The sequence below is a fragment of the Leucopleurus acutus genome (assembly GCF_964270905.1).
Source record: "Leucopleurus acutus genome assembly, chromosome: 17".
Classification (NCBI taxonomy): Eukaryota; Metazoa; Chordata; class Mammalia; order Artiodactyla; family Delphinidae; genus Leucopleurus; species Leucopleurus acutus.
In genome coordinates this window covers 83,027,814-83,054,973 of record NC_139159.1, presented here as the reverse complement: position 1 = coordinate 83,054,973, position 27,160 = coordinate 83,027,814, and the positions used below count along the sequence as shown (strand labels likewise).

The 27,160-nt window shown below is 56.7% G+C and overlaps 2 protein-coding genes across 3 annotated transcripts; both read right to left on the bottom strand.

Moving 5' to 3' along the window:
* Window positions 1–2,285: 2,285 nt before the first annotated feature.
* On the bottom strand, window positions 2,286–15,321 carry ZNF696 (zinc finger protein 696). Of its 2 annotated transcripts, none has more exons than XM_082858581.1 (3): window positions 15,209–15,321; window positions 9,645–9,748; window positions 2,286–4,309 (listed from the first exon to the last, which is right to left on the bottom strand). In XM_082858581.1, exons 1-3 carry the CDS (start codon window positions 15,220–15,222, stop codon window positions 3,204–3,206), a joined length of 1,224 nt encoding a protein of 407 aa, XP_082714707.1. In that variant the 5' UTR covers window positions 15,223–15,321; the 3' UTR covers window positions 2,286–3,203. The 2 variants fall into 2 exon arrangements, with proteins under 2 accessions (XP_082714707.1, XP_082714708.1); XM_082858582.1 differs by lacking the exon at window positions 15,209–15,321 and adding an exon at window positions 9,993–10,068.
* Window positions 15,322–24,536: 9,215 nt separating this feature from the next.
* Window positions 24,537–27,160, bottom strand: GLI4 (GLI family zinc finger 4; the record flags this gene model as incomplete). The annotated part of the gene is made up of 3 exons (XM_082858464.1): window positions 26,969–27,160; window positions 26,152–26,253; window positions 24,537–25,468 (listed from the first exon to the last, which is right to left on the bottom strand). The coding sequence occupies exons 1-3, from the start codon at window positions 27,093–27,095 to the stop codon at window positions 24,537–24,539; spliced, it is 1,161 nt and encodes a 386-aa protein (XP_082714590.1). The 5' UTR covers window positions 27,096–27,160.

The window sequence follows — 27,160 nt, the reverse complement described above, 5'->3', positions numbered from 1 at the left end:
TTTACATTTGATTAGGTCCCATTTGTTTATTTTTGCTTTTATTTCTTTTGCTTTGGGAGACCTAAGAAAACGTTGCTATCTATGATTTATGTCAGAATGTTTTGCCTGTGTTTTCTTCTAGGAGTTTTATGTTGTCATGTCTTATATGTCTTTAAGCCATTTTGAGTTTATTTTTGTGTATAGTGTGAGGGAGTGTTCTAACTTCATTGATTTACATGCAGCCGTCCAACTTTCCCAACATCACTTGCTGAAGAGACTGTCTTTTCTACATTGCATATTTCTGCCTCCCTTGTCGAAGATTAACTGATGGTAAGTGTGTGGGTTTATTCCTGGGGTCTCTATTCTGGTGATCCGTATGTCTGTTTTTGTGCCAATACCATGTTGTTTGATTACTGTAGCTTTGTAGTATTGTCTGAAGTCTGGGAGGGTTATGCCTCCTGTTTTGTTCTTTTTCCTCAGGACTGCTTTGGCAATTCTGGTCGTTCATGGTTCCGTATAAATTTTAGGATTACTTATTCTAGTTCTGTGAAAAAACGTCATGGGTAATTTGATAGGGATCACATTAAATCTGTAGATTGCTTTGGGTAGTATGGCCATTTTAATAACATTAATTTTTCCAATCCAAAAGCCTGTCTTTGCATTTTAAATCATCTTCAGTTTCCTTTATCAATGTTTCATAGTTCTCAGCATATGAGTCTTTCACCTCCTCGGTCAGGTGTGTTCCTAAGTATTTTTGTTTATTTTTTTGATGCGATCTTAAAAGGGATTTTTTTTTTTTTTTTTTTTTACTTTCCCTTTCCAATATGTCATTGTTAGTGTAAAGCAACAGGTTCCTGTATGTTGATATTGTATTCTGCTACCCTGCTGAATTTGAGTTCTAGTAGTTTTTGTGTGGACCCTTTAGGGCTTTCTATATACAGTATCATGTCATCTGCATATAATGACAATTTTATCTCTTCCGTTGTAATCTGGATCTTTTATTTCTTTTTCTTGTCTGACTGCTGTGGCGAGGACTTCCAGTACTGTCTATGTTGAACAGAAATGGTGACAGCAGGCATCCTTGTCTTGTCCAGATTTTAGCGGGAAGGTGTCTGGTTTTTCAAACACTTCATGTGTAACTACTCTCTTGCCTGCATTATCTGGCAATTTCAGTATCTGCAGTTTTTGTGGTTTTATATCTGTTCTTTGTTGACTCTGTAGACCCCCAGTCAGTGAGACTCACCTTCCTGTGTACTTGGTGATTTCTGTAAGCTCATTGCTTTGATCTCATGGTCAGGGACACTACAGGGTCTAAGTAGGAAAAATTTTCCTCCAAAGAGCTACCTGGGAGGCACAAACCTGGGCCCTGGCTTAGCATGGGAGCTCCAGGCTTAGCTTTCCACGTTACCTTGGCTCAAGTCAGCAGCCCAATAGCTGTGGTGCCTGAATGCACTCTGTGGGCAACTCTGCCCCTACAGGCTGCGCAACCCTGTAGCCTAAGCTCACACCATAAAAGAAACAAGGTGCCAACAAGAGCCCTAGAACTGAGCTACTATTTTGGAAGTCCCAGCCAGCTACAGGACCCAAATAATTCAGTCAGTAGTTAACCTAGAGCAGACAGTTCCCACAAAGTGGCACCAAACCACAGCTTGACTAGGACGGATTTGGGTCCTGCAGCTGGACCCCCAGGACTTGTGGCCAGGTGACTGCTCAGATTTGTCTTAGTCATTACAGTAAACTTTCAGTAACATGACCTCACTCAATTTGTTACAGCAGTTTTATGATATGTACAGAGTATCATCCCCAACAAAGACACCTGTCGCTTCCTATCTGGCAAATAGCATTGGTAGGTATCTATAACACTACCGTACTGTGATACGAAATATCAGATCATGAGCAGTGAGCTCACCTAGACTACTGTTTTACATACACTTTTTGTCTGATCTCCCAGCTACGAACTGGAAGGTCCTATGGGTGAGCACACTTCTCATGCTCTTCACAGTCCACTAGTGTGCCCTGACCTTTGCTTTGTACACATTTAATCCATCTGCTCAGGAATCCCCTCCCCTGGGTGTTCACCCCCGTTTTTCCCTTGCCCCAGTCTTGTTTACTGCCCTCCTGTGTCACTAGTTCCCTCTATATACTTCTGTTATTGGACTTTTACCTGCAATCCTTGAATGCAGCCATCACAGTGGCTTTGTGTTTCCTACAACAGTGGCGTAGAGCCTGGACAGCTAAGTGCTTAGGAAATGTCTGTTGGCAGTACAAACATCTTAAACTTGTTTTATCTTATACTACCTTCCTAAGCTTGAGAAGAGTTCCGTATACTCCGAAATGGCATGAAAACAAGTGAATCAGTACCTCCTCCTTCCGGCCAAGCCTATGGTCTCTCCTCTATGCCTGTCTTTCATAAACTCCCCTGCATATTTCATGTACTTATTTTTTTGTGGAGTGCACATCCTGTGTCTGGGGCTGTGCTAAAATAATTTTAGCTACAGGGGCTCATACTTTGATAAAAGACACAGACATAAGCATATAGTTTTGATACAGGGTAGAAAGTGATTCTTGACTTTTCAAAAGAGCTATGAAACTGAAAAAAAACACGAAAGAACCCCCCAAACCTACTGATACATGGATAAACCTCAAAAAACATTAAGCAAAGGGAAAAAGACATAAAAGAGTATAAATTATATCACTATTTATATAACGTTCTAGAACAAGCAAAACTATAGTGACAGAAATGAGATCACTGGTTGCCTCTCAGGATGAGGGGCTGACTTGAAAGGGCATAAGGAGACTTTCTGGGGTGATGGAAATAGTCTACATCTTCAGAATGTGGTGGTTGTAAAGGTCAAAGCACATTGTACTGTTGAAACTCATAAAACCAAACTTAAGATTTATGTGTTCCACACTATATGTAAATTATACTTCAGGAAAAAACCCAGTGCTGTGAAAATGAAATAAATTAACTTCCGAGGCACACGTTGCCATCACGTCTCCTTCCCCAAGGCTCCTCTTTCCTTTTCCGGTGCTCCTGGCAAGGCGGCGGCAGACAAACTGCAGGCCTCCACGGGCAGGCTTGGAGACCAGCAAGACAGTTTTATCCTCTTCCTGTGGGGCGAAGTACACAAAGCTGGGGGAGTGGGCAAAAAGTGAGGGGTGTTGTACCCACACTCCAATCTTCTTTACTCAATTTTCCACTCCATGTTCACCCCCCAACAGGCTCACTCTGTGCCGTGAACTCGCTGGTGCTGGATAAGATGAAAGCTCAGGCGGAAGGCCCTGCCACACCTGGCACAGTGGAAAGGCTTCTCCCCAGTGTGGATCCTCTGGTGCCGGAAGAAGCCCGACAGGGCCCTGAAGGCGCGGCCACACTCGCCGCACTCGTAGGGCTTCTCCCCGGTGTGGATGCGCCGGTGCTCACTGAGGAAGGAGCTGCGGCTGAAGGCGCGCCCACACTCCTGGCAGGCGTAGGGCTTCTCCCCAGTGTGGACCCGCTGGTGCTGAATGAGGTTGGAGCTCTGGCTGAAGGCTTTCCCACACTCTTTGCATTCGTAAGGATTCTCTCCGTGGTGAATTCTCTGGTGCCGGACGACGTTTGAGCTATGGATGAAGGTTTTCCCGCACTCGCTGCACTCATACAGCCGCTCGCCAGTGTGAATTCTCTGGTGCTTAATGGCATCTGACCTCTGACTGAAGGACCTGCCACACTCAGCACATTCGTAGGGCTTCTCTCCCGTGTGGATTCTCTGGTGTCTAATGAGGTTGAAGCTCTGGCTGAAGGCTTTCCCACACTCCTTACAAACGTAAGGCCTCTCCCCGTTGTGAATGCGCTGGTGCCTGACGACGTGGGAGCTGTGGATGAAGGCCTTCCCACAGTCGCTGCACTCGTAGGGTTTCTCCCCAGAGTGAATGCTCTGGTGTTTCACCACATCTGAATAGCATTTGAAGCTCCTGTCGCAGGTGCTGCATCGGTAAGGCCGTCCTTTCCAGTGGCCTCTCCTATCGGCTGTGGAGGCTGCATTCACGGTGACCTCTGACCCGGACACACTGTCCTCATGGCCATTCTGCCCTCCAGTTTCCTCATAAACAACTGGTCCCCGAGGGGAACCTCTGGGCCTCTCTCCAGCTTCCTTATTCCCACAAGGGTCTGGAAACCGCAGTGTCCGGGGAGGCCCCCGTAACAGTCCTGGCACAGCCTGTCCACGGTGCCCCCCTTCTTCTAAGGTTGCCTGTTGTAGCATCAGCCCTGGGCTCTGAGCCCCTTGCTCAGCCACCAAAGCAGCGTAGCAGGAAGCCGGGCCGCCACTCAGTGCCTGTGCTAGGAAAGCTGGAAAAGGGGGAGAGATGCACAACTTAGAACTCTGCTGACGACACACGGATGGCACGGGAGAGCCACGTGATGATAGGGAACAGTAAGATGCCAGTGGGCAGCAGAGAACCATTATCCCGCCTGTCCTTCTCCTGCCCAGCTCTCCTCCCCAACTTCTAACACCTGTGGTCGCAGGAATGGACAAGGGACTGGGGGAGAGCTGATCAGCAGGCTTCCCTGTGACTCCAGAAAAGGCCCAAGCCTCTAACCGCAGTCTGCCTGGTCTCATAAGTCGGGGGAGACAGACCCCCAGGCTCTGGTGACACCCTGGTACAGCCTCATGGCCTGGAATGCGGAGAGAAGTGGTTGGCAGCAGAGCAGGCATGTGTGGCCATGTTTGAAAACACTTCCGGTGTCACAGTGGGCAAGGGGCACTCCTGGCACCTAGTGGGGAAAAGCCAGGGAGGCTGCTCAACATCCAGGAATGCACAGGCCGCCCCCAACAGAGGCACCTCCAGCCCAGGTGCCCAGAAGTGTGCCCAGAAGGCAGAACCTGGGCTGCCAGACGTCCTAACCAAGAAGCTCAGTCCCCTGGCACAGATGCTGGTCACCACTCTGACACTGGGGCCCAGCCCTCAGCCTCACCTCCCTTCAGGCCGTACATCTCATACTATATGCTCAGGCCAGCAACCCAGACAGGGTGCTTTCTCTTTATTCCTTTTCTGAATGGGATGTTTTTGGTAACCTGTTTTTTCCTCCACACACTGTGTATGGTGGCATTTGCTAAAATCTAGCCCCAAATTGTGAGACTGAAGAGTGCCGTCTGGGCCAGATCTGGTCAGGAGTAGGGTCAGACAAGGGAGGGAGACAGTGGCCTGGAAGTACTGGGCCTGAAGGGTGGCTCCATGGCTGCACCTCTGGGTCATCCCCGACTCACACCCTGAGGGTTGAGGTGCAGGGACACGGTGGCTGAACCACCCGACACAGGGGTTCTGTGACTTCCTAGGAGAGCAGTTCCAGGTGTGTTTGGGGGAGCCACGGTCATGCTCTCCCCAGGCTCCCACTGCTGAACCAGAACCTTAGGGTAGAGTATGATGGGGAAAAGCTTGAAATGGCATGGGTCTTTGCCAAGAGAAGATGGCCTGGTGGTTAGCACAGGTCATGTGACAATTCAACAACAGCAACAACAGGCAACTGAATATGAGCCCTCCCCCAAATATGGCCTGAAATCTTCAGAACAGAGGGGCCTGGAGCCCGAGAGGGAGGTGGCCAGTGGGCAGGAGGCCAGCTAGATTGTCATCCACCACACACTTCCTGGTCACCAACCCTGAGCCTAGGCCAGTTGACACTGCTGGGCCCTGGTGAGACAAAGCCAAGAATTAATACTCTTGTTCCTCAAAGCTGTAGGCATAACCTTCCCAGACTTCAGACAATACTACAAAGCTACAGTAATCAGAACAGCATGGTACCTACCTAGGGAGACAAAAGACCTGTATGCAGAAAACTATAAGACACTGATGAAAGACATTAAAAATGATACAAACAGATGGAGAGATATACCATGTTCTTGGATTAGAAGAATCAATACTGTGAAAATGACTATACTACCCAAAGCAATCTACAGATTCAATGCAATCCCTATCAAATCACCAATGGAATTTTTTACAGAACCAGAACAAAAAATCCTAAAATTTGTATGGAGACACAAAAGACCCCGAATAGCCAAAGCAGTCTTGAGGGAAAAAATCGAAGCTGGAGGGATCAGACTCTACTACAAATCTACAGTAATCAAGGGACAATATGGTACTGGCACAGAAACAGAAATATAGATCAATGGAACAGGATAGAAAGCCCAGAGATAACCCCCCGCACCTATGGTCAACTAATCTATGACAAAGGAGGCAAGGATATACAATGGAGAAAAAGTCTCTTCAATAAGTGGTGCTGGGAAAACTGGACAACTACATGTAAAATAATGAAATTAGAACACTCCCTAACACCATACATGAAAATAAACTACAAATGGATTAGAGACCTAAATGTAAGACCAGACGCTATAAAACTCTTAGAGGAAGACATAGGAAGAACACTCTTTGACATAAATCACAGCAAGATCTTTTTCGATCCACCTCCTAGAGTAATGGAAATAAAAACAAAGATAAACAGATGGGACCTAATGAAACTTAAAAGATTTTGCAAAGCAAAGGAAACTACAAACAAGACGAAAAGACAACTCTCAAAATATTTGCAAATGAATCAACGGACAAAGGATTAATCTCCAAAATACATAAACAGCTCATGCAACTCAATATTAAAAAAACAACCCAATCCAAAAATGGGCAGAAGACCTAAATAGACATTTCTCCAAAGAAGACATACAGATGGGCAAGCAGCACATGAAAAGCTGCTCAACATCACTAATTATTAGAGAAATGCAAATCAAAACTACAATGAGGTATCCCCTCACACCAGTCAGAATGGCCATCATCAAAAAATCTAGAAACAATAAATGCTGGAGAGGGTGTGGAGAAAAGGGAACCCTCTTGCACTGTTGGTGGGAATATAAATTGATACAGCCACTATGGAGAACAGTATGGAGGTTCCTTAAAAACTAAAAATAGAACTACCATATGACCCAGCAGTCCCACTACTGGGCACATACCCAGAGAAAACCATAATTCAAAAAGACACATGCACCCCAATGTTCACTGCAGCACTATTTACAATAGCCAGGTCATGGAAGCAACCTAAGTGCCCATCGACAGACAAATGGATAAAGAAGATGTGGCACATATATACAATGGAATATTACTCAGCCATAAAAAGGAGCGAAATTGGGTCATTTGTAGAGATGTGGATGGATCTAAAGACTGTCATACAGAGTGAAGTTAAGTCAGAAAGAGAAAAACAAATATCGTATATTAACGCATGTATGTGGAACCTAGAAAAATGGTACAGATGAACCGGTTTGCAGGGCAGAAATACAGACACAGATGTAGAGAACAAACATATGGACCCAAGGGGGGAAAGCAGTGGTGGGGGTGCATGGAGGGTTGTGGGATGAATTGGGAGATTGGAATTGACATGTATACACTGATGTGTATAAAATGGATAACTAATAAGAACCTGCTGTATCAAAAAATACATAAAATCCAAAAAAAACCCCACAAAAACCCAGCATGGTATTTGCACAAAAACAGACATATGGATCAGAGCCCAGAAATAAACACACACACCTATGGTCAATTAATCTTAGACAAAGGAGACAAGAATACAATGGTGAAAAGACAGTCCCTTCAGCAGGTGGTGCTGAGAAAGCTGGAGAGCCACATGGAAGTCAATGAAGTTAGAACACTCCCTCACACTACACACAAAAATAAACTCAAAATGGCTTAAAGACTTAAACATAAGACAGGACACCATAAAACTAGAAGAGAACATAGGCAAAACCTTCTCTGACATAAATTGTAGCAATGTTTTCTTAGGTCAGTCTCCCAAAGCAAAAGAAATAAAAGCAAAAATAAACAAATGGGACCTAATCAAACTTAAAAGCTTTTGCACAGCAAAGGAAACCATAAACAAAACAAAAAGACAACCTATGGAATGGGAGGAAATATTCGCAAACATTGCGACTGACAAGGGCTTAATTTTCAAAATATACAAACAGCTTATCCAACTCAATAACAAAAAAACAACTCAATCAAAAAAATGGGCAGAAGACCTAAACAGACATTTTCCCAAAGACATACAGATGGCCAACAGGCACATGAAAAGATGCTCAACATTGCTAATTATTAGAGAAATGCAAATCAAAACTACAATGAGGTACCACCTCACACTGGTCAAAATGACCATCACCAAAAAGTCTGCAAATAATAAATGCTGGAGAGGGTGTGGAGAAAAGGGAACCCTCCTACACTGTTTGTGGGGATGTAAATTGGTGCGGCCACTATGGAGAACAGTATGGAGGTTCCTTAAAAAACTAAAAATAGAACTACCATATGACCCAGCAATCCCACTCCTGGGCATACATCCAGAAAAAACTCTAATTCGAAAGGATACATGCACCCCAGTGTTCACAGCAGCACTATTCACAATAGCCAAGACACGGAAGCAACCTAAATGTCCATCAATAGATGAATAGATATGGTACATATATATATAATGGAATACTACTCAGCCATAAAAAGAATGAAATAATGCCATTTGCAGCAACATGCAGCAACAGATTATCATATTAAGTGAAGTCAGTCAGACAAAGACAAATATCATATAATATCACTTATATGTGGAATCTAAAAAAATGATACAGGGGCTTCCCGGCTGGCACAGTGGTTAAGAATCCGCCTGCCAACGCAGGGGACACGGGTTCGAGCCCCTGGTCTGGGAAGATCACACATGCCACGGAGCAACTAAGCCCGTGCGCCACAACTACTGAGCCTGCACTCTAGAGCCCACGAACCACAACTACTGAGCCCAAGTGCCACAACTATTGAAGCCTGCGTGCCTGGAGCCCGTGCTCCAAAACAAAGAGAAGCCACTGCAATGAGAAGCCCGCACGCTGCAACGAAAAGTAGCCCCTCCTCCCTGGTGGCGCAGTGGTTGCGAGTCCGCCTGCCGATGTAGGGGACGCGAGTTCGTGCCCCGGTCCGGGAAGATCCCACATGCCGCGGAGCGGCTGGGCCCGTGAGCCATGGCCGCTGAGCCTGCGCGTCCGGAGCCTGTGCTCCGCAACGGGAGAGGCCACAACAGTGACAGGTCCGCGTACCGCAAAAATAAATAAATAAATAAATAAAATTAAATTTAAAAAAATGATACAAATGAACTTATTTACAAAACAGAAACAGGCACACAGAAAACAAACTTACGTTTACCAAAGGGGGAAGGGAGCGGAGGGAGGCATAAATTAGGAGTTTGGGATCAGCAGCTACACACTGCTATATATAAAATAGGTGAACAACAAGATCCTACTGTACAGCACATAGAACTATATTCATTATCTTGTAATGACCTATAATGGAAAAGAACACGAAAAAGAACGCGTACATATAACTGAGTCACTTTGCTGTACACTTGAAAGTAACACAACATGGTAAGTCAGCTATAATTTAAAAAATAAAATTCTTGTTCTCAGAGGTCTCCAGGTGGGGGGACCAGAGGAAGAGAGAGCAGGGTATAGAGTGTGTCCAGGAGAACAAAGGAGGGAGGGGCTGAGGGAGCACAGCAGGCATGGAGGTGGGGAGCTGTGATGGTTAGTAGCAGCCAGGCAGATGGACTTGGGAGCCCCGATTCCGAAGCTGTCCCCACGTCCCTGACCCCAGGATGGCCCCCTGGGCCTGCCTGCCTCCCTCACCTGTGCACGTGTCCATCAGGGTCGCCTCTCTGTGGCGTTCTGTGGACTCAGGCTGGGGCTCTGCTTGCTGCTTCCCGCAGAAACACCAGTAGTAGGACAACTGCCTGGGAGAAAGAGAAAGAAAGGGTGGGGGTGAGGTCAGAGTGCCTTCAGAGAAGGGAGGCTCAGAGCCTGCCCAGAGGGCCCTGAAGGAGCCACCTCACTATAAATCAAGGTCTGAATAAGCAAACGTCCCAGAAACTAGTGTTCCACGGGACACCCTCTGGGAACTGTCCAGGCCATGCTGGCTCCCCCACCCCTGCCCCCCAGCAGGTCAGGAGCAGAGATAGATGTGGCAGCACCTGTTACCTGCCCACTGTGGTCTCAGCTCCACCAGGAACCAACGAGCACCTTTAGTCAGTCCTCGGATGTGTGGAAAAATTTCTATGCATTTATATTTTTTCTTGATAATGACAAAAGATCTGAATATAAATATAGGAAACCAAAAAAGTAACGATCTGAATGGCGCAATTCTGGATTGAGGAACGCTTTTGCTAAGCTTGCCACCAAAGGTAAAGTGTGACAGATCTAACTACACAAGGATATTTACTGTCAAAAACAGAAAAAAAAAAAAACCGGAGGAATATTTGCAACACAAAGATTCATATCCTCAATATCTAACAACCCACTATATATACATGAAAAAGCACGAAAAAACTAGTTAAAGTTATGGACAGGTAACCAGCAGAAGAAAATAAACAAGCAGCTGGGACCTCCCTGGTGGTCCAGTGGTTAAGAAACCGCCTTCCAGTGCAGGGGACACGGGTTCCATCCCTGATCGGGGAACTAAGATCCCACATGCCACGGAGCAGCTAAGCCCGAGCGCCGCAAGTACGGAGCCACGCACTCCGGAGCCCATGCGCCCGCAACTAGAAAAGCCCAGGTGCCACAACGAGGGAACCGCGTGCCTCAGCGGAAGTTCCCCCAAGCCACAACTGAGACCCGACGCAGCCTAAAATAAGCAAATATTGAAAAAACCAATAAGGCTTAAAAACAGTGGCACCTTATGAGCATATAGACAATTAGGGGAAACTGGCACCTTCATACACCGCTGGAAGAAGAAAAAGTGCACTGGACGGCGGGTAATTCGATGATTTACAAAGGCCTTAAAATTAAACTGTGATTTCACTTCAGGGAACTGTCTGAGGCTGTCCCGGGGCCTTCACACTGGTCGTCACAATGGGCGGGGAAGGCTGTCCCCGGGGCCGCCCCTCGCTTCCGCTCTCCTCCCGGATGTGAGCCCTTTCGCAGGGAGAGCCCAGGACAGATAAGGGCCCCGTGCCCCGTAGGGACGGCCCGTCCTTGCGCCCATATTTCTGCTTCCCTCGCGGGCGCGGCCCACCGTCTGCCAACCCCTGCCCAAGCCCCGGTCCGCCGCCACTTACCCGGAGCCCCCGCCGCCCGCCGGAAGCGCCGCCTCCCTCTCCCGGGCGGCTCGGGCACTTCCGGTGACGTTCTAGGGCGCCGGAGGACCCGCACTCAGCTGCCCTGGAGGCCGCGGGGTGGGGGTGGGGGTGGGCCTGCCTTCGCGAGTTATGCGCGGATTTCCTAGCTTCGCGTGCAAGACCCTCGGTTGCTGTCCGGCCACCTTCACACCGACCGCTCCCGCCCCTGCAGGGCTTCACTCCCCGCAGGGGAGTCCCAGGGGGCTTCGTCCCCTCTGGGACGCCTCCCGGACCCCCGCCCCGGGCCGCGTGGCCTCCACCAGGTCCAGGCCTGAGGTCCGGGGAGTAAGCCGGGTTAGGTGACCTTGCTGACTGCGGAATGAGCGAATGCACGGACGCATGAAGTCAGCGCCCGTGGAGAAAGGGGGGAGGGGAGGGCGCCCCGAGCCTGCCCGGCCTGGGCGCCAGAGCCTCACAGCGGCTGGTCCTCCGCAGGTGGAGCCCCCTCCTAAGCCAGGGGCAGCGCAGAAATCCCCTTCCTCCCGCGCGTCGGGCCGCTGCGCCACATTCTCCGGGTTTCCCTCACCGCTGGTTTTCAGTGACCACACACTTAAGGGCTTGAAGCATCATGCGTTTATGATCTCACGGCTTCCTGGTGTTGCACGAGTCCGGGCACAGCCTGGCCGGTCCTGGGCTGGGGTCTCTCCTAGGCTGCAGGCAAGGTGTTGGCCACGACTGGGGTCTCCCCTGGGGTCTCACGTGGCTGTGGGCAGGATTCAGTTCCCAAGGTCGGGAATTCTCTGGGCTCCACACGTGACGTGGGGCTGCAGGCTTCCCACAGGAACGGTGGCCTTGGGGTCCTCTGCAGAGGGGGTACTCTTGTGTTTAATCCCGGCTGAGGAAACTTCACAGCGTCTGCCTTAAACACGTGTCGTGGGGCTTAGGCGCCGAATGTCCTGTCCCCAGCCCATCACTGAGTCGTCTCTCCGTGCTCTGGGCACTTTCCTGTAGATGACTCCTGTGGTCTCTCCTCAGCCACCTCATTCTAACCTGCTTCCAGAAACCCCACAGCCCAGAGAGCCCTTGAAATGACTCCCTGCTCCCTGACAATGTCCCTCTGCAAGATTCTCCTTCTACGGAAGTCTGCTGCTCGGGCACCCACCCCGGGTTCTTAGCCCAGACAGAAGCACGGGTGCAGACTGGCACCCTCACAGCTGGGCTGGGCCTTTGATGGTGGCCCAGTGCCCGGATGGCAGCAGGCCTTACCTCCATCAGCTTCCACCCACCTGTCCAGTGTCACCTCTTCCTCCAGCTCCCCCCAACTGTGAAACCAGTCACCGCTCCCTGATCACGCCAGGCTCGTTCTCGCCTCCCTCTGAGCTTTGCCCATTCCCTTCCCTTTCCGCATCACTGGACACAGGTCGCACCTCTCCAGCTGGAATCCTGCAACCACGTGTCCTCTGGGCGTCACGTGGAGGGACATGGTGTCCACGGGCTCTTCACTGGCTAGTGACCATTTTGATCACACGGTCAGTGTCCTCTGGTTTTTTGACCATGTGGGCACCATTTTCCCCTTGCAAGTAATAAATCATCTCGGGAGAAAAAGGCTGAGGAACTGCTCCACGCTATAGATTCCTCAGGAGACACAGTGACCACAGGCAGGCTAGGATCCCAGAATGGATGCTGGGTTGGAGGGAAAATGCCACGAGCACAACGAGAAGGCTTGCTTTGTTGAGCGTTGTATCAATGTCCAATTACCTGGATTTGGTACCTGCCCTGTGGTTTTGTAAGAGAATGTCGTTGAATATAGGAAATACACACTAAAGGGTTATGGTACCAAGAGACACAATGGATGCAATCCATTCTAAAAAGATTCGGGGAAGAAATCTGTATAGATATAAAAAAACTAAAAGGTACATTTCTGCCATGTGGTGTGAACTAGTGTGATTTCTTTCTACTTTTCCCCATTTCCCAAATTTTCTATGACATATTCTGTTTATATAATAGGGAAAACGGGCTTTGTCAAAAGTTTTCTCAAAAAGTGAAATCTTGACAAACAGCAGTCACTGATGATCTTGTAAAACATGGAGAAAGCCTGTTTTGTTTTTAAGCCCCAAAGCAGATCATAAATTGCATACTGAGTTTGTTTTCCGATGGTGCAGATGAGGCCGACAACCACACCCCAGGACGCAGGTGGCGAAAGGTTTTTTTCTCCAGATGTTCCCACGTGTCCCAGTTTCCTATCACGCACGTGTCGCTTCTACAACCAGGTGCCCGGAGGGAGCTTTCTTGTTCAGAGGCTACGACGACGGCTTCCTCATGGGACACACACTGGCTTTTCTTTTCCGAAAGGTTCAGGGGTGCATCTGGGGGCCTGTGGCTTGCTTCTGCTCAGGACCCCTTCCTTCTGGGAATGCTCCTCTCCCTCTCTTCCCCTAGATCACTCTGGAACCCCCACCACCCGCTTCTCCAGGAGCTGGGGCGAGAGAGGGCTCTGCACTCTGCAGCCCGGGCTGAGATGGTGTCAGACCTGGGGAAGGCCGGTCAGCGGTTGGAGCCCGAGGCCACACGGGGCCTGCAGAGATGAGAGGCAGGGAGGGGCCAGAGACCTCTCTGACAGCCTAGAAAATCCAGATTCCTGGGGGTCCTGAAGCAGCTCCTTAATCCTGCGTGCTGCCCGAGCCAGTGCCGAGGGGCTTCTGTCGCTTGCTTTGTTCATGGGTAGTGGGACCACTCAGCTTCCAGGACCAGGCCCTGGCCGGTGCCCAGAGGGCCGGACAGGCTTCAGTGGTGCCAGGGCTGGGCCGGCACGAGGTGAGGAGGGCTGAACTCAGGCTGGCCTGAGGCCCCAAGCGCGCATGTGGTCTGTCCCTCCACTAACAGCCCCAGGGGGATGGTGCAGATACCACTCAGTCTGCCTGCTCCCGGCCACACTCTCCTTGAACAGCCCTGCACTGTGTTCATCACCTCTTCTGATATTAACCCCCAGAGAGGCTGTGTTTCCAGAGGAAGGAGCTGGGACGTGGAGAAGGCAATCACCACACCTCATTCAGTCAAGCCTGACTGCGCTGTGCTGACAGATGGGCACTGAATCTCCCCGCTGGAAGCCAGGGGTCCCTGTTCACCACTGGTCAGCGGCTCTGCTCTGCCCGTCTTCCTCCATCCAGGGCCAACAAAACAGGTGCCACTGGAATGCTGCTGCTGGTCGCTGCGGGTGCAGGACAGAAAGGTGGACGAAGCCCGCTGGGTCTTCCCAGTTCCCTTTAACTGCCCTGAGCAGCTGGGGAGAGATGAAGGGCCGAGCACAGTGGACAGGCCCTCCAGCGGGCGGCTGGGTGGCAGCAGCAGGGCCAGGAGGGGAGGAACCAGGTAGTCTGGACCCCCACCAACAGCCTAAACAGTTTTCTCTTTGGGACCAAAACCAGCTTCAGAATGCAAGAGCTGATGCCGGAGTAGCCCTGAGCTTCCTCAGTACCTGCAACCTGCAACCCGCAACCTTCCCAACTCTGGACTCCCCGCCATCCCCGGGGCCCCTCTGGAGCCTCTCCCGCAATCCCGCCCAAACGGGGCTCCCCGCACCAGTCTCCTGCCAGCCCACCCTATGTGTTGAGGCTTTTCACTGCAGAGGCATCAGTAAACGCTGAGTACATGCCAACCACGCACTGCATTTATTTGTAACAAATTATAAAAATCATAAAGCACACATAAAAATTAAAACATCTTAAAAAGATGATCTAGGGACTTCCCAGGTAGTCCAGTCGTTAAGACTGCGCACTCCCAGTGCAGGGGGCCTAGGTTCGATCTTTGGTCAGGGAACTAGATCCTGCATGCCGCAACTAAGAGCCGGAAAGCCGCAACTAAAGATCTCCCGTGCAGAAACAAAAAGATCCCCCACGAGGCAACTAAGATCCCGTGTGCTGCAACTAAGACATGACGCAGCCAAATATGTAAATAAATAAATAAATATTAAAAAAAAAAATGATCCAAAAACTAGAAATCAGCTTGCCGACGCATCACAAGGGAAAACCTCCAGTATCGTGAGGGCAACTCTTAGCAAAAGCAACACTCCGAAAACGCCAGCCCGACTTCCGCTCCTGAACCTTCGCTCCCACAAGCCACGAGGCAGTCGAGGGGACTCACCTGAGCGCAGGCATCCGGAGAGCCACTGCGGCCACTTCCCACGAACGTTATCCATGTCCGGGCCTGTGCTCCAGCCTCTTCTCACGGCACCATAACCAGAGAAAACACACACTAGTCTCAACTAAGCTCGAAGATCCAAACTCTTGAATGGACTGCTCCTACTCTCCCAGGGTCAGGCGCCCCCTCGCGGCGCCCCGCCCCTCGCGGCGCCCCGCCCCTCGCGGCGCCCCGCCCCTCGCGGCGCCCCGCCCCTCGCGGCGCCCCGCCCCTCGCGGCGCCCCGCCCCTCGCGGCGCCCCGCCCCTCGCGGCGCCCCGCCCCTCGCGGCGCCCCGCCCCTCGCGGCGCCCCGCCCCTCGCGGCGCCCCGCCCCTCGCGGCGCCCCGCCCCTCGCGGCGCCCCGCCCCTCGCGGCGCCCCGCCCCTCGCGGCGCCCCGCCCCTCGCGGCGCCCCGCCCCTCGCGGCGCCCCGCCCCTCGCGGCGCCCCGCCCCTCGCGGCGCCCCGCCCCTCGCGGCGCCCCGCCCCTCGCGGCGCCCCGCCCCTCGCGGCGCCCCGCCCCTCGCGGCGCCCCGCCCCTCGCGGCGCCCCGCCCCTCGCGGCGCCCCGCCCCTCGCGGCGCCCCGCCCCTCGCGGCGCCCCGCCCCTCGCGGCGCCCCGCCCCTCGCGGCGCCCCGCCCCTCGCGGCGCCCCGCCCCTCGCGGCGCCCCGCCCCTCGCGGCGCCCCGCCCCTCGCGGCGCCCCGCCCCTCGCGGCGCCCCGCCCCTCGCGGCGCCCCGCCCCTCGCGGCGCCCCGCCCCTCGCGGCGCCCCGCCCCTCGCGGCGCCCCGCCCCTCGCGGCGCCCCGCCCCTCGCGGCGCCCCGCCCCTCGCGGCGCCCCGCCCCTCGCGGCGCCCCGCCCCTCGCGGCGCCCCGCCCCTCGCGGCGCCCCGCCCCTCGCGGCGCCCCGCCCCTCGCGGCGCCCCGCCCCTCGCGGCGCCCCGCCCCTCGCGGCGCCCCGCCCCTCGCGGCGCCCCGCCCCTCGCGGCGCCCCGCCCCTCGCGGCGCCCCGCCCCTCGCGGCGCCCCGCCCCTCGCGGCGCCCCGCCCCTCGCGGCGCCCCGCCCCTCGCGGCGCCCCGCCCCTCGCGGCGCCCCGCCCCTCGCGGCGCCCCGCCCCTCGCGGCGCCCCGCCCCTCGCGGCGCCCCGCCCCTCGCGGCGCCCCGCCCCTCGCGGCGCCCCGCCCCTCGCGGCGCCCCGCCCCTCGCGGCGCCCCGCCCCTCGCGGCGCCCCGCCCCTCGCGGCGCCCCGCCCCTCGCGGCGCCCCGCCCCTCGCGGCGCCCCGCCCCTCGCGGCGCCCCGCCCCTCGCGGCGCCCCGCCCCTCGCGGCGCCCCGCCCCTCGCGGCGCCCCGCCCCTCGCGGCGCCCCGCCCCTCGCGGCGCCCCGCCCCTCGCGGCGCCCCGCCCCTCGCGGCGCCCCGCCCCTCGCGGCGCCCCGCCCCTCGCGGCGCCCCGCCCCTCGCGGCGCCCCGCCCCTCGCGGCGCCCCGCCCCTCGCGGCGCCCCGCCCCTCGCGGCGCCCCGCCCCTCGCGGCGCCCCGCCCCTCGCGGCGCCCCGCGCGTGCCCTGGCCTCAGAGCGCAAAGTGCTCGCTGCCAAGTGTCGGTTAACCCCGTGCATTTCTATGAAAGGGACGAGACTGTTTCGGGTCGGGGATAAGTACCCGTAGTACAAGCCCGCAAATATTTCGTTCAGGACATGTGTTCGTTCGTACATGTCTTTTGGGCATATTAATCCTATTTTTAAAATAACCCTTAACATGCAAGTCCGTTGGTCGCCTGACAGCTGTACACCATCTTCCCTAGTGCCTGACTCTCCTGTAGGCCTCGGCCAGGGCTACCATTAGGGGGACCACGGGGCGCTCAGGCCCTACATTTCCCTTCGTGTCTGTCAGCAGCAAAGCCGCTAGGTCTCCCAGGAAGAGAAAGGGCGTGGCCGCCTTGCGTCGACCTTCTGTCCCGCCCGCGACCGGGACTCTGTTCGCACTTGTTTCCCTGGGCGGCCCTGGGGCGGCGAGGGCTGGGGGAGCGTGCGGGCGAGGGGGCGAGCGCCGGCATCTTAACTGGGGTGCAGGGGCCACCTTCAGCGATGGTCCGCGTGCTGCTCTCCCCGCGCCCCCAGCAGCGCGCGGCAGGCATCCATGGTGTCCACAGCGCCCTCTAGTGGAAGGTCGGCTTGGCGCGGCACAGGCCCCGGTGGACCCCTGCGGTCCCAGTCAGCGGAAAGGGTTCTCCCGGGTGAGGACGCGCTGGTGCCAGAAGCAGCCCGACAGGGCCCTGCAGGCGCGGCCGCGCTCGCCGCACTGGTAGGCCTTCTCCCCGGTGTGGACCCGCTGGTGCTGAACGAGGCTGGAGCTCTGGCTGAAGGCCTGACCGCACTGCTGACACGCAAGGGGCTTCTTGCTGTTGTGGAACCGCAGGTGCTGCGTGAAGTGAGAGCTCTGCACGAAGGCCTTCCCGCAGTGGCCGCACGCGTAGGGCTTCTCGCCAGTGTGGACCTGCTGGTGCTTCCGACTTGCGGCACTGGGGAGGCTTTTCCCTGCTTGGAGGCTGCCACTGCTCCAGGATGTGGGCCCCTCACGGGGAGGCCTCGGGGCGCACGGCCCGGTGCAGTGCTGCTTCGCCCGCCGGGGCTCCCCACGCCTGCTGGCTCCCCACGCCTGCTGGGTTCTGAGTGGCTCCTCCAGCTGGGTCGCAGCTACCCGGGCTCCCTCCTGCGCGGTCTTCCTGGCGGGTCACCAGGCTGGCGGTCATGGTTCCTCTCTTCCTCGGGACTTGCCTGGTGCACGCAGGCCTTGTGTGGCAGCCCTGCCCGCCCCTGTGAACCCCGATGGCTTCTGCACGGCCCGGCAGGTCCCTGGACCTGTGGCCCGGACCTTAGAACCTTTGTCCCCGGGACACCCTGCGGTTCTGCCCCGGAATCTGCTCCTCACTCTGAACTCCGTCCTCATGGTCTGAAACCAGAAAGGGAGGCAGCAAATGACACCAGACTCTGAACCAGAGCACGGAGAGACTTCGACAAAGGCCGCATCGTCTCATTTAAATCAGCGGGGCGGGAACAAGGCAATTAGGCCCTCTGTCTGGGATGGGGTTATGCAGGGATCAAGGTCAGGGAGCGGAAGGGTGTTAGAAGGACACAAACTCCCAAAACACTCTTAAAGAAAAAGAAATCTGGGAGCGCTCCTAACCACTTCCAGGTTGGTGCTCTCTGATTCCAAACGATATTTGCTCAAATAAACTCTTAAAGTTAAGACAAAATTTTAAAAAAAGAAAAGAATTCTGTTAAAACCTGTCCTCCTTGAGGACTAGCCTTCCATTTCCCCTGAGATCCGGGGCCTCGCTGATCCCTGTGGCAAGGCAGCAGCGCTGGGGGGGGGCGGGGGGGCGCTGGGAACAGCCCGAGAAGGCTGCACACTGAATGACAGATGTTAAGGTCAGGATCTGTGGCCCAAGGGACAAAGACCGGGGCTCGAGAAGGGTGTACCATGTCCCTGGGTCCCCGCCTCCGGAAGAGGAGAGCCTGGCCCGGTCCCCTCGGCAGGCAGAGTGGGGGTGAGGTCACAGCGGGTGACAGCGCTGCCATCGGTGAGACGAGGATTCGTGCTGATCCGTGGAGAGGTCCTGGGGAAAACACACCCCAGCTGTGCAGATGGGGCCGTGCCCAGAGCCAGATGCTCTCCCCAAGGGCACATTGGCCTGGACTTAGCAAGGTCCACCTGGACACTCCAGGATGAGCTTCTCTGAAAGGGAAACCCGGGCTTTCCCGGGCTTTTCAAATCTTCCAGCGGACTCCCTAAAATAAGGAGTGGGAGAAGCATGGTTTGGGAACCTGGCCTGTGGCCGTCCAGGCCCTGGGCCCGGCAGGCCGGGGGCGCCCTCCTCGCGCACGGACGAAGCTCGGGCGCCGGGGGTCGAGGCCGCCGGCCATGGTACCGAGAGCGGCGGGGGGCGCGGCTGGCTGGTTGTGCTGACGGCGGGAGGGAAGGCCTGAGGGAGCCGGGCGCGACGCCGCGTCCCCCGCCGGCCCGGCTGCAGGGCCCAGCGACCGGCACCGCGGGGCCTCTCGCCCACCGCTCCCCAGGCCCCGGCGGGAGAGCCGGAAGCGCGCGCCGCGCCCACAGGGAGCCCCGCGCCGCGCCGCCGGCACTTCCGGGAGCGCTAGGAAGCTCAGGGGACCCTCTCGGGGGTCCCCGCGGGGGGGACTCGCCCAGGGAAGCGGCCGGGGGGAGGGCTCCTGGGGCGGAGTTCCGGGTTGAGGCTCGGGGGACCCGGAGAGCCTCAGGGCCGTGGACCTGAGCCCGGAGGCGTGCGCGCGTCCCTGGAGCTGTCCGAGGTGCCGGGCTGCGCCGCCGATGGGGCCTCGGAGAAGTCGGCGAGGCAGAGACCTTGGGAGGGAAAGAGCAAGGGGACCCGGCGTGTAGGGCCAGGAAGGCCGTAGGAAGGGCTCTGGGGAGGAATGACGCACGCTGGCTTGGACTGAGGTGAGAACATTACCGTCCATTGCTAAGGCAAGTCCACAAACCCTGCGACCAGCTGAGGGAACTGAGTGCTTAGAAAAGAACCGCAGCGGGGAGATGGACCCTGGCCTGACCCCTAGCTTCAGGTCCTGAGGGTTCTTCCTACCAGTGAGTACAGCCAGGCTACGACAGGCCCAGAGGGCAGAGCTGGGAGCAGCTGGCGGTGAGAGGGCAGATCCTGGCGCAAGGCTGAGCTGTCCAGCAGTTCGGGTTGCCTCTCCAGGTGGCGTCTGAGTGGGGCTTGGACCACTGCCTATGCAGATGCACCTGCTTTGAGGGACTAGATGATACCGGAGGTTCCCAAGCCTGGCACACTGTCAACTTCACTGGGGTGTCAGAACTAAATCCGGATTCCCTGACTCCACCCCAGGCCTATTGGATCTGTCTTCCCTGGTGTGGGGCCTGGGAATCTGTGTTTTTCAGCAAACTCTGCCCCCAGGAGGAGCCTCTGATACTCTTTCCTCAGGGGTCTGGGTCCGGCATAACCCTTCCTTCAGCTCAGAGACCCCTGTCAAAGACCTCTGAAGAACAGTTTGTCTCACTTTCCCTAGTGGAGTTGGAAAAGTCCGGCCAGATCTGATTTAGCCTGCAGCCTTGGGTTTAAGAGATAAAGTCAGGGGATCTGACCATTGATACACTTGGGCGAGCCCAGTGACTGTTTAACCGTGCATCAGTGCACAGGCTACCACCGCACTGCGCACCGAGGACAGAGTTGGGTGTGACGTGCTGTGTGGAACAGCAGCCTCCTAGATGGGGACATGCACAGCCCAGAGCAGGTGCGCAGAAAGGGTTTACTGAATGAATGGGATGGAAATAAATAAGCGTAATAAACTATCATGAGGGAGGATGTGTATTTTCCAGGTGGGAAGTGGATGTTAACTTCTGCTTCTGGCCTGTGCTCTGCTGGTTCTTCACATGATGATCTAATTTAGCGCTCACAGAACCTTGTGATGTATTCCATAGAATCACTATCGCCAATTTACCGATGCAGCTTAGAGAGGATACGGACCTTGCCCAGGTGGCATAGAAATGAGTGGCAGAGCTGGGCTACAAAGTAGAGTGAATGTCCTTAGAAGCTGGATGTGGGGAGAGCCTGCCTTCCTGCCCACCTGCTTGGGGCACACGGCACAGGGCAGATGAGTCCATAGACCACGTCTTGGCTTCCACCTCTGGGCCATCATTAATCTGGGGTCTCTCAAAGTCCGAAACCCTTGGGATACTGAGGTAGCCCAATATGGAATGTTGCATAGCAACTGAAAAAGACAAGCGCGTGGACAATACTGGTGTTGAAAACGTGTGCAGAGGACATTATGGTTCTGTTTGCTCATCCCAGCATCCTGCAGCCAGCCATGGGTGTGACCTTGAATCAGGCTGAATGACAATCTCTGGGCCACCTCCCTGATTACAGCCCTTGGCCCAGGGACGGACAGCGAGTGCACGAGAGCCCAGCAGGAACCAGCAGAGCCCTTCCCTGAGACGCTTCCCTTACCGTTCTAGTGGTGAAAATAGATACGAATGGGTCTGGGGCTGCTTTGAGCTCTGCTCTGCGTCACGGGGAGAGAGCACATCCGTATCAGTTGGAATGAGGCCAACCCTGTGGCATTAAGTACAGTCTTATCCTTGCTTGAGACGGTTAATTCTATGCGTCAACTGGACGGGGCCACAGGGCGTCTAGATATTTGGTCAAACGTTATTCTGAGTGAGATCAACATCTGAGGCAGCAGACTGAGTAAAGCAGGTTGTTCTCCCTAACGTGGGTGGGCCCCAGCCAATCAGCTGAACGACTGAATAGGACAAAAAGACAAAGTAATACAGAACTCCTGTCTGACTGTTGAGCTGGGGCGTCAGTCTCACTCTACCTTTGGACTTGGACTGAAACACTGGCTTTCCTGGGGTCCTGGGCCTGCCGGTTTTCAGACTGGAACTATGCCATCGGCGCTCCTGGGTCTCCGGCATCCTGACTGCAGGTCTCAGAACTTCTCAGCCTCCATAATCTCGTGGGCCAATTCCTAAGAATACCTACCTACCTATCTACCTATCTCTCCAATTGAGTCTGTTTCTCTGGAGAGCCCTAATACATCTTTTTCTTTTTCCTAATTAGAAAACAAATTTGGAGACTAATAGCTTGTCCAACCTTACACTTCAGTGTAGAGTTGGGCTTTAAGCTTCAAAGTCGATTCTCTTAACCATCATGCCACACTGCTTATATCATGTAAAAATAAACCCCCTTGTATCCAACCGAAAAGTGTCCACATTTAGGCCCAGCGTTGTCGTTATTTCCCGACTCACAGTCACACGCAGCCCGCTCCGCGCCGCACAGAGCCCTAGATGGATCGTCAGCTCCTGGACCCTCTTCCCTGTGCGGAGCCCTGGGAGCGCCTCACGGGGCCACCTTTCTTTAGGGCTCAAGCTCCTATAGGGCTTTTATTTACTTCTAGGGCTGAAAGGAGATACTGCCCCTACACAAGTGACCACTTCCTGGGCTCTGAAACGCACAGGGACTGCTTTCCTGGTGCCTCACTCTGTCTCCCTCAATGTCCTTTTACACTTGCCGTGGCCGGCCCTGGCCCCAGGTGGCTTTCTGCTGAGGCTGTCCATTAACAGTGTTCCTGACCTGTCCCTGGTTGTCGACAGAGCCTTTCCAGGAGCCCCTTTTATGGGTTTTTGCTGTGTGCCTGGTGGCGTGCAAAGGATTCTATGGCCATCCTCCCAATCTCCCTGTGCGGTGCCAACAGACGGCTGTCCCTATTTCCAGAGGAGGAAACAGGCTCTGTGAGGGACAGTAAGTGCTTGGGCTGGCATCAGGGCAGCCTGGGCAACCCTAACCCTGGTCTCCCGGAGACCAGTGGGTCACTTCAGGGAACAGCATGAGGCTGGCTGGAGCCGAGGACACGGGCCCGGGTGGGAGGGAGCGCAGCCCATGGGGTTGGAGATAACAGGGTCAGCGGGAGGCGAGGGACAGTGGCCGCTGAGCTAGAGACACTCACAACCAGGGCTGGATAGAGGCTGCAGAGCAGGCCGGGGCACAGAGCTGGAACCGGAGGATGACGATGGCGGGGGAGGAGGGGCGTGACGCCTGTGCCTGACACGAGGCAGGAGGACAGTGCAGAGACTCCGGGCTGTACCCACGTCCCAGGAGCGCTCAGGGGTCGAGAACTATAACGTCCTGTGCAGCCAGATACTGATAAACCTGGGCAGCCACAACGGGCAGAGAAGATGCCCTGAGGAGTCCTTGTCTCGGTCCTGCCGGGCGTTCCAGGTTCCCGGGAAGTGCTGAATGCATCAGACGGAACCCTAGAGAGAGAACCGGTCCCAAGCCGGCAAATGCAAATGCCATTCAGCCCATCTCGGCGGACCGCGCGCGACAGGGAGGACACAGAGCCTTTGCTGAGAGCTCGCCTCCTGGCACCGAGGAGCTGCAGCTGGGGGCGGTTGAGTGCACGCTCCCCTCCTCTGGGCAGCCTTCCCAGCTTGCACGCCTGCTGCTCAGTGGCCTGGGAGCTCCCGCCCTGCCCCTGTCCCGTCACTGAGGGTCTGCCGGGCCACCTCCAGGACAGTCTAGGACAGTGTGGAGAACCGCCGGGCTCTGCTCTGGGGCTGCCCGCTAAGGCCGGTTGTGGTGCAGGTATCAGAGTCCAGCCTTGGTGCTGAGGCTGCAGGATGACACTTCTGGAGCACGGGCTGAGCCACCGCTCCCCGGAAAGCCCTGGGGGCTCTGCTCGCCCGCTCCGCGGCCTGGCTGCCCAAGGTGGAAGCTTCACGATACCCAATAGCCACGTGGTATTAGGGACAGGGGCCTGGGAAGAAGGCGGATGTCCCTCGTCTTCCAGGGTGTCACAGTGCACCAGCAAAGACGACTCAAGGAGGTGTTCTGACCCTCGTGGGGGAGTCCAAAGCGCTTGATGGCCTCGGGGCCCTGGGAGTGTAGCCTGGAGAGGCGGGGCAGCCCAACCACAGGGCTCTCCGTTGGGGTCACTGGGAAAGAGGATGTGGAGGCGAGGCGGAGTTATACCCTGGAGAGGGGCCGGGCAACTCCTCCGTGTGTGGTGCAGGCGGCAGGGGTGGGGGTCCCAAAGCTGTCCAGGAAGGAGCAGGCAGGAAGGCAGACAGAAGGCGCCCCACCCAGCTGGGCTCTCCCCTTTACCACAGGGGCTGGGGAGCTACAGGGCAGTCATGGCAGATCTGAAGCCGGCTACAGCCAGTGCCCAGCTGCAGTCGCCTAGACCTGTCAAGCGGGGAACCCCCTGGGGCCCCGGCTTCCTGGGGCTGGAGGCAGCTCTGAAGGCTGGGCAGGGCCACCTTCCACTGAAGCCCGCTGGCCTCAGGCGGCCACCAGTAGGTGCAGAGGCAGGGTGAGAAGGCAAACAGAGCAGATCGAGGGCTTGCTGCAGAGAGAACATGCTACACACATTCTCCCAGATGCATGAGGAAACCAAACCACCAGAGACTACAGCCCAGGGGGAGAGCGGGCAGCCCGTGCCCCCCCACCCCAATCTGGAAACCACCTGTCCTGGGGTGCCTGACCCCGCCCTGGCTATGGCTCTGGTAAGTCACGACGCCCGCAGGCCTCGGCCGCTAGGGCACGCGGTGGGCTCTGCCGACAGGAGCCCTCAGGGATGGGGGGCAGCCACGTGGCCTTCCTCCCGCGTCCATCAAGTACACAGACTTTATTCGGGACACGCACGAGATGCCGGCTGCGCCAGCCAGGAGGCGCGAAGGCAGGAGCCCTCCGCGGGAACTCGCCTCGACCTCAGGCTGCTGACGCGCGGCCCCGCGCCCGCTACTCCCGGTAGTGCACCCTCTGGTGCTGGATGAGCTGGGAGCTCTGGCCGAAGGCTTTGCCGCAGGCGCCGCAGGCGAAGGGCTTCTCGCCCGTGTGGGTCCGCAGGTGCCGGAAGAAGTGCGAGCGGCCGCGGAAGGCCTTGCCGCAGTCGGGGCACTCGTAGGGCTTCTCGCCCGTGTGGATGCGCTGGTGCTCGATGAGCACCGAGCTCCAGATGAAGGCCTTGCCGCACTGGCTGCAGGCGTACGGCTTCTCGCCCGTGTGCAGCCGCTGGTGCCGCACCAGGTTGGAGCTCTGGCTGAAGGCCTGGCCGCACTCGCCGCACTCGTACGGCTTCTCGCCGTTGTGGATGCGCAGGTGCTGCGTGAAGTGCGAGCTGTGGCTGAAGGCGCGGCCGCACTGGCCGCACTCGTAGGGCTTCTCGCCCGTGTGGATGCGGTGGTGCTGGATGAAGCCCGACCAGCCGCGGAAGCGCTTGCCGCACTCGTGGCAGGCGTAGGGCTTCTCGCCCGTGTGGATGCGCTGGTGCTTCAGCAGCAGCGAGTTGTACTGGAAGCTCTTCCCGCAGGCCTCACACCTGTGCGGCTTTCCGCCCCGCGGGCCACTCTGCCGGGCCTCGAGGCCCGAGCCCCGGCCGAGGCTGCCCGCCAGCTCGTCGGCGCGCCCCGGGCCGCCCTCTGTCCCCGAGGCTCCCTGCAGCCCGAGCGGCCCACGCCAGGTGCCTCTCTTCTGGGGGCGGGGCCCGGCCCCCGGCGGCTGGCCTAACGGCCGCTCCAGGCTGCACTCCTGCCCCAAGCTGTCCCCACGCCTGGGTCTATGGGGGAGGCTCCTCAGAAGGGTCCTGAGCACCCCCGTGTCCTGGTCCACCTCATCTTCAGGATTGTGCGGCTGGGGAGACGACGGGGCCCGCTCGCGCTCCAAGTCGGGATCTGAGAAACGGGAGAGGCGGAGAGCACTCAGCCGCCCACCAGGCTGTCTGTCCGCGGGGACCCCCGCCCCGTTCCAGATGACAGCACCAGGGTGAGAACACACAGGGTGCGCGCGCATGTGGAGGGGGGAAGCCTGACAGGAGATTCAGACTCAGAGCCAAGCAGAAAAGCCCCTGATTCTGAGGACGCTGCCCACACGGCCCCGGAGCTGCTCCACGGATCCCCAGAGGACACCCCAAGGGCTTCTCTAGGGGAGAGAGGCGGGGGGGTGAGGTGGGGAGGGAGAGAAACGAGGAGCTGAGGGCCTGGATGAGCGAAGCCCCAGGGGAAGGGGGTGGGGACCAGAGCTCGATTTAGGGGACAAGTGGAGGTCAAGGGCAGTACACAGGGGTGCCAGGACGACTCCCCGATTGCTGGCCAGTGTTGCCAAGTCGGACACTCTAGCCGGACAGGCAGGTGGATATGGGGGTCTGCGCTGCTCTCACAGCCCAGAAAGTGTCAGCAACAAGACCGGGACTGAACGGGGGGAGGGGCTGTGGGGGACAGAAGTGAGCGCTGAGCCAGGGACAAGTGGGGCCCCGGGGCCTGGCAGCGGTGGTGGGCGCTGCACAGAGCCTGGAGTGCAGCAGCCGCAGGTAAACGCGCTTCTGGGCGGGGCCCCGCGGCAGGTTCCGCTTGCTCACCTGGCCAGCAGGTGTCTCTGCCAGCCTGGACCTCCTCCACGTCCCGGAGATCCTCCTCCTGTGGTGGCTGGGAGAGCACCTCAGGGCTGCAGCCGGGGAAGCCTGAGGGTCACAGCGGGGCTGGGGCTCATCTCCCCCTCCTCTAGAATGGGTTGTACCCCCCAACACACCTCGTTGCCCTCTGGAGGCTCGCTGAGTGGGACAGAACACATCTACCTGGGCCCTCGTCCTGGCTACCAAGAGCTGATTTGTGTCCTCGACTGTGAGGGGAGTGAGGCCAGGCCTCCTGTGGGACATGGGGCAGGGAAGGGACCCCGGACTCCCTGACGGCTGCGTGTGAGCAGGGTCCAGGGGCACCACACACCGCAGGGCTTGGACATCCTCCCCGACCAGTTGTCGGCTATTGCCACACCTGGACACCCCCAGACCCTGCCGGGGGGCGGAGCAAGGCTGATGGTTCCATCCCTGCAGGTCCCTGGGGGTCCCCACCCAAACCAGCTTGCCCAGAACTCTGGAGACCATTTTCCTGGCGTGGGATCAAAGGCTCGGAGAGGGAGATAAGGTGACTGACTCCTCTCACACAGGCCTGGCCATCGAGGCTTCTTTTTTTGCATCCCCTAAAGAAACATACCCCAAGGGACTGTCCTCTAGGGAGCCACTGCTCACAAGGGACTGTCCTCTAGGGAGCCACTGCTCACATAGCTCGACCCCTAGCCTCAAGCACTGCTGCCCGAGTCCCAACCCAAGCACCAGGGTGCAGGAGCCCCAGCGCCCAGTGAGCTGCCTGCCCGCAGTGACGGTGCAGGGAGGCAAGTACCATGTTGATGGCCGTGGAGGTGAAGCTGGGCCTCGTGGCGGTGGCAGGCTCCAGGTGTCTCCGGTGACTCGAAAGTGACAGTGGACAGGACATGAGGGGGTTCCTGACTGTCCCCCAGGGCTGCCATCTTCCCCCAAGGCCTGCTGGAGGAGGGCACACCTGGGAGCCGGGGAAACGAAAACCACAGCGAGA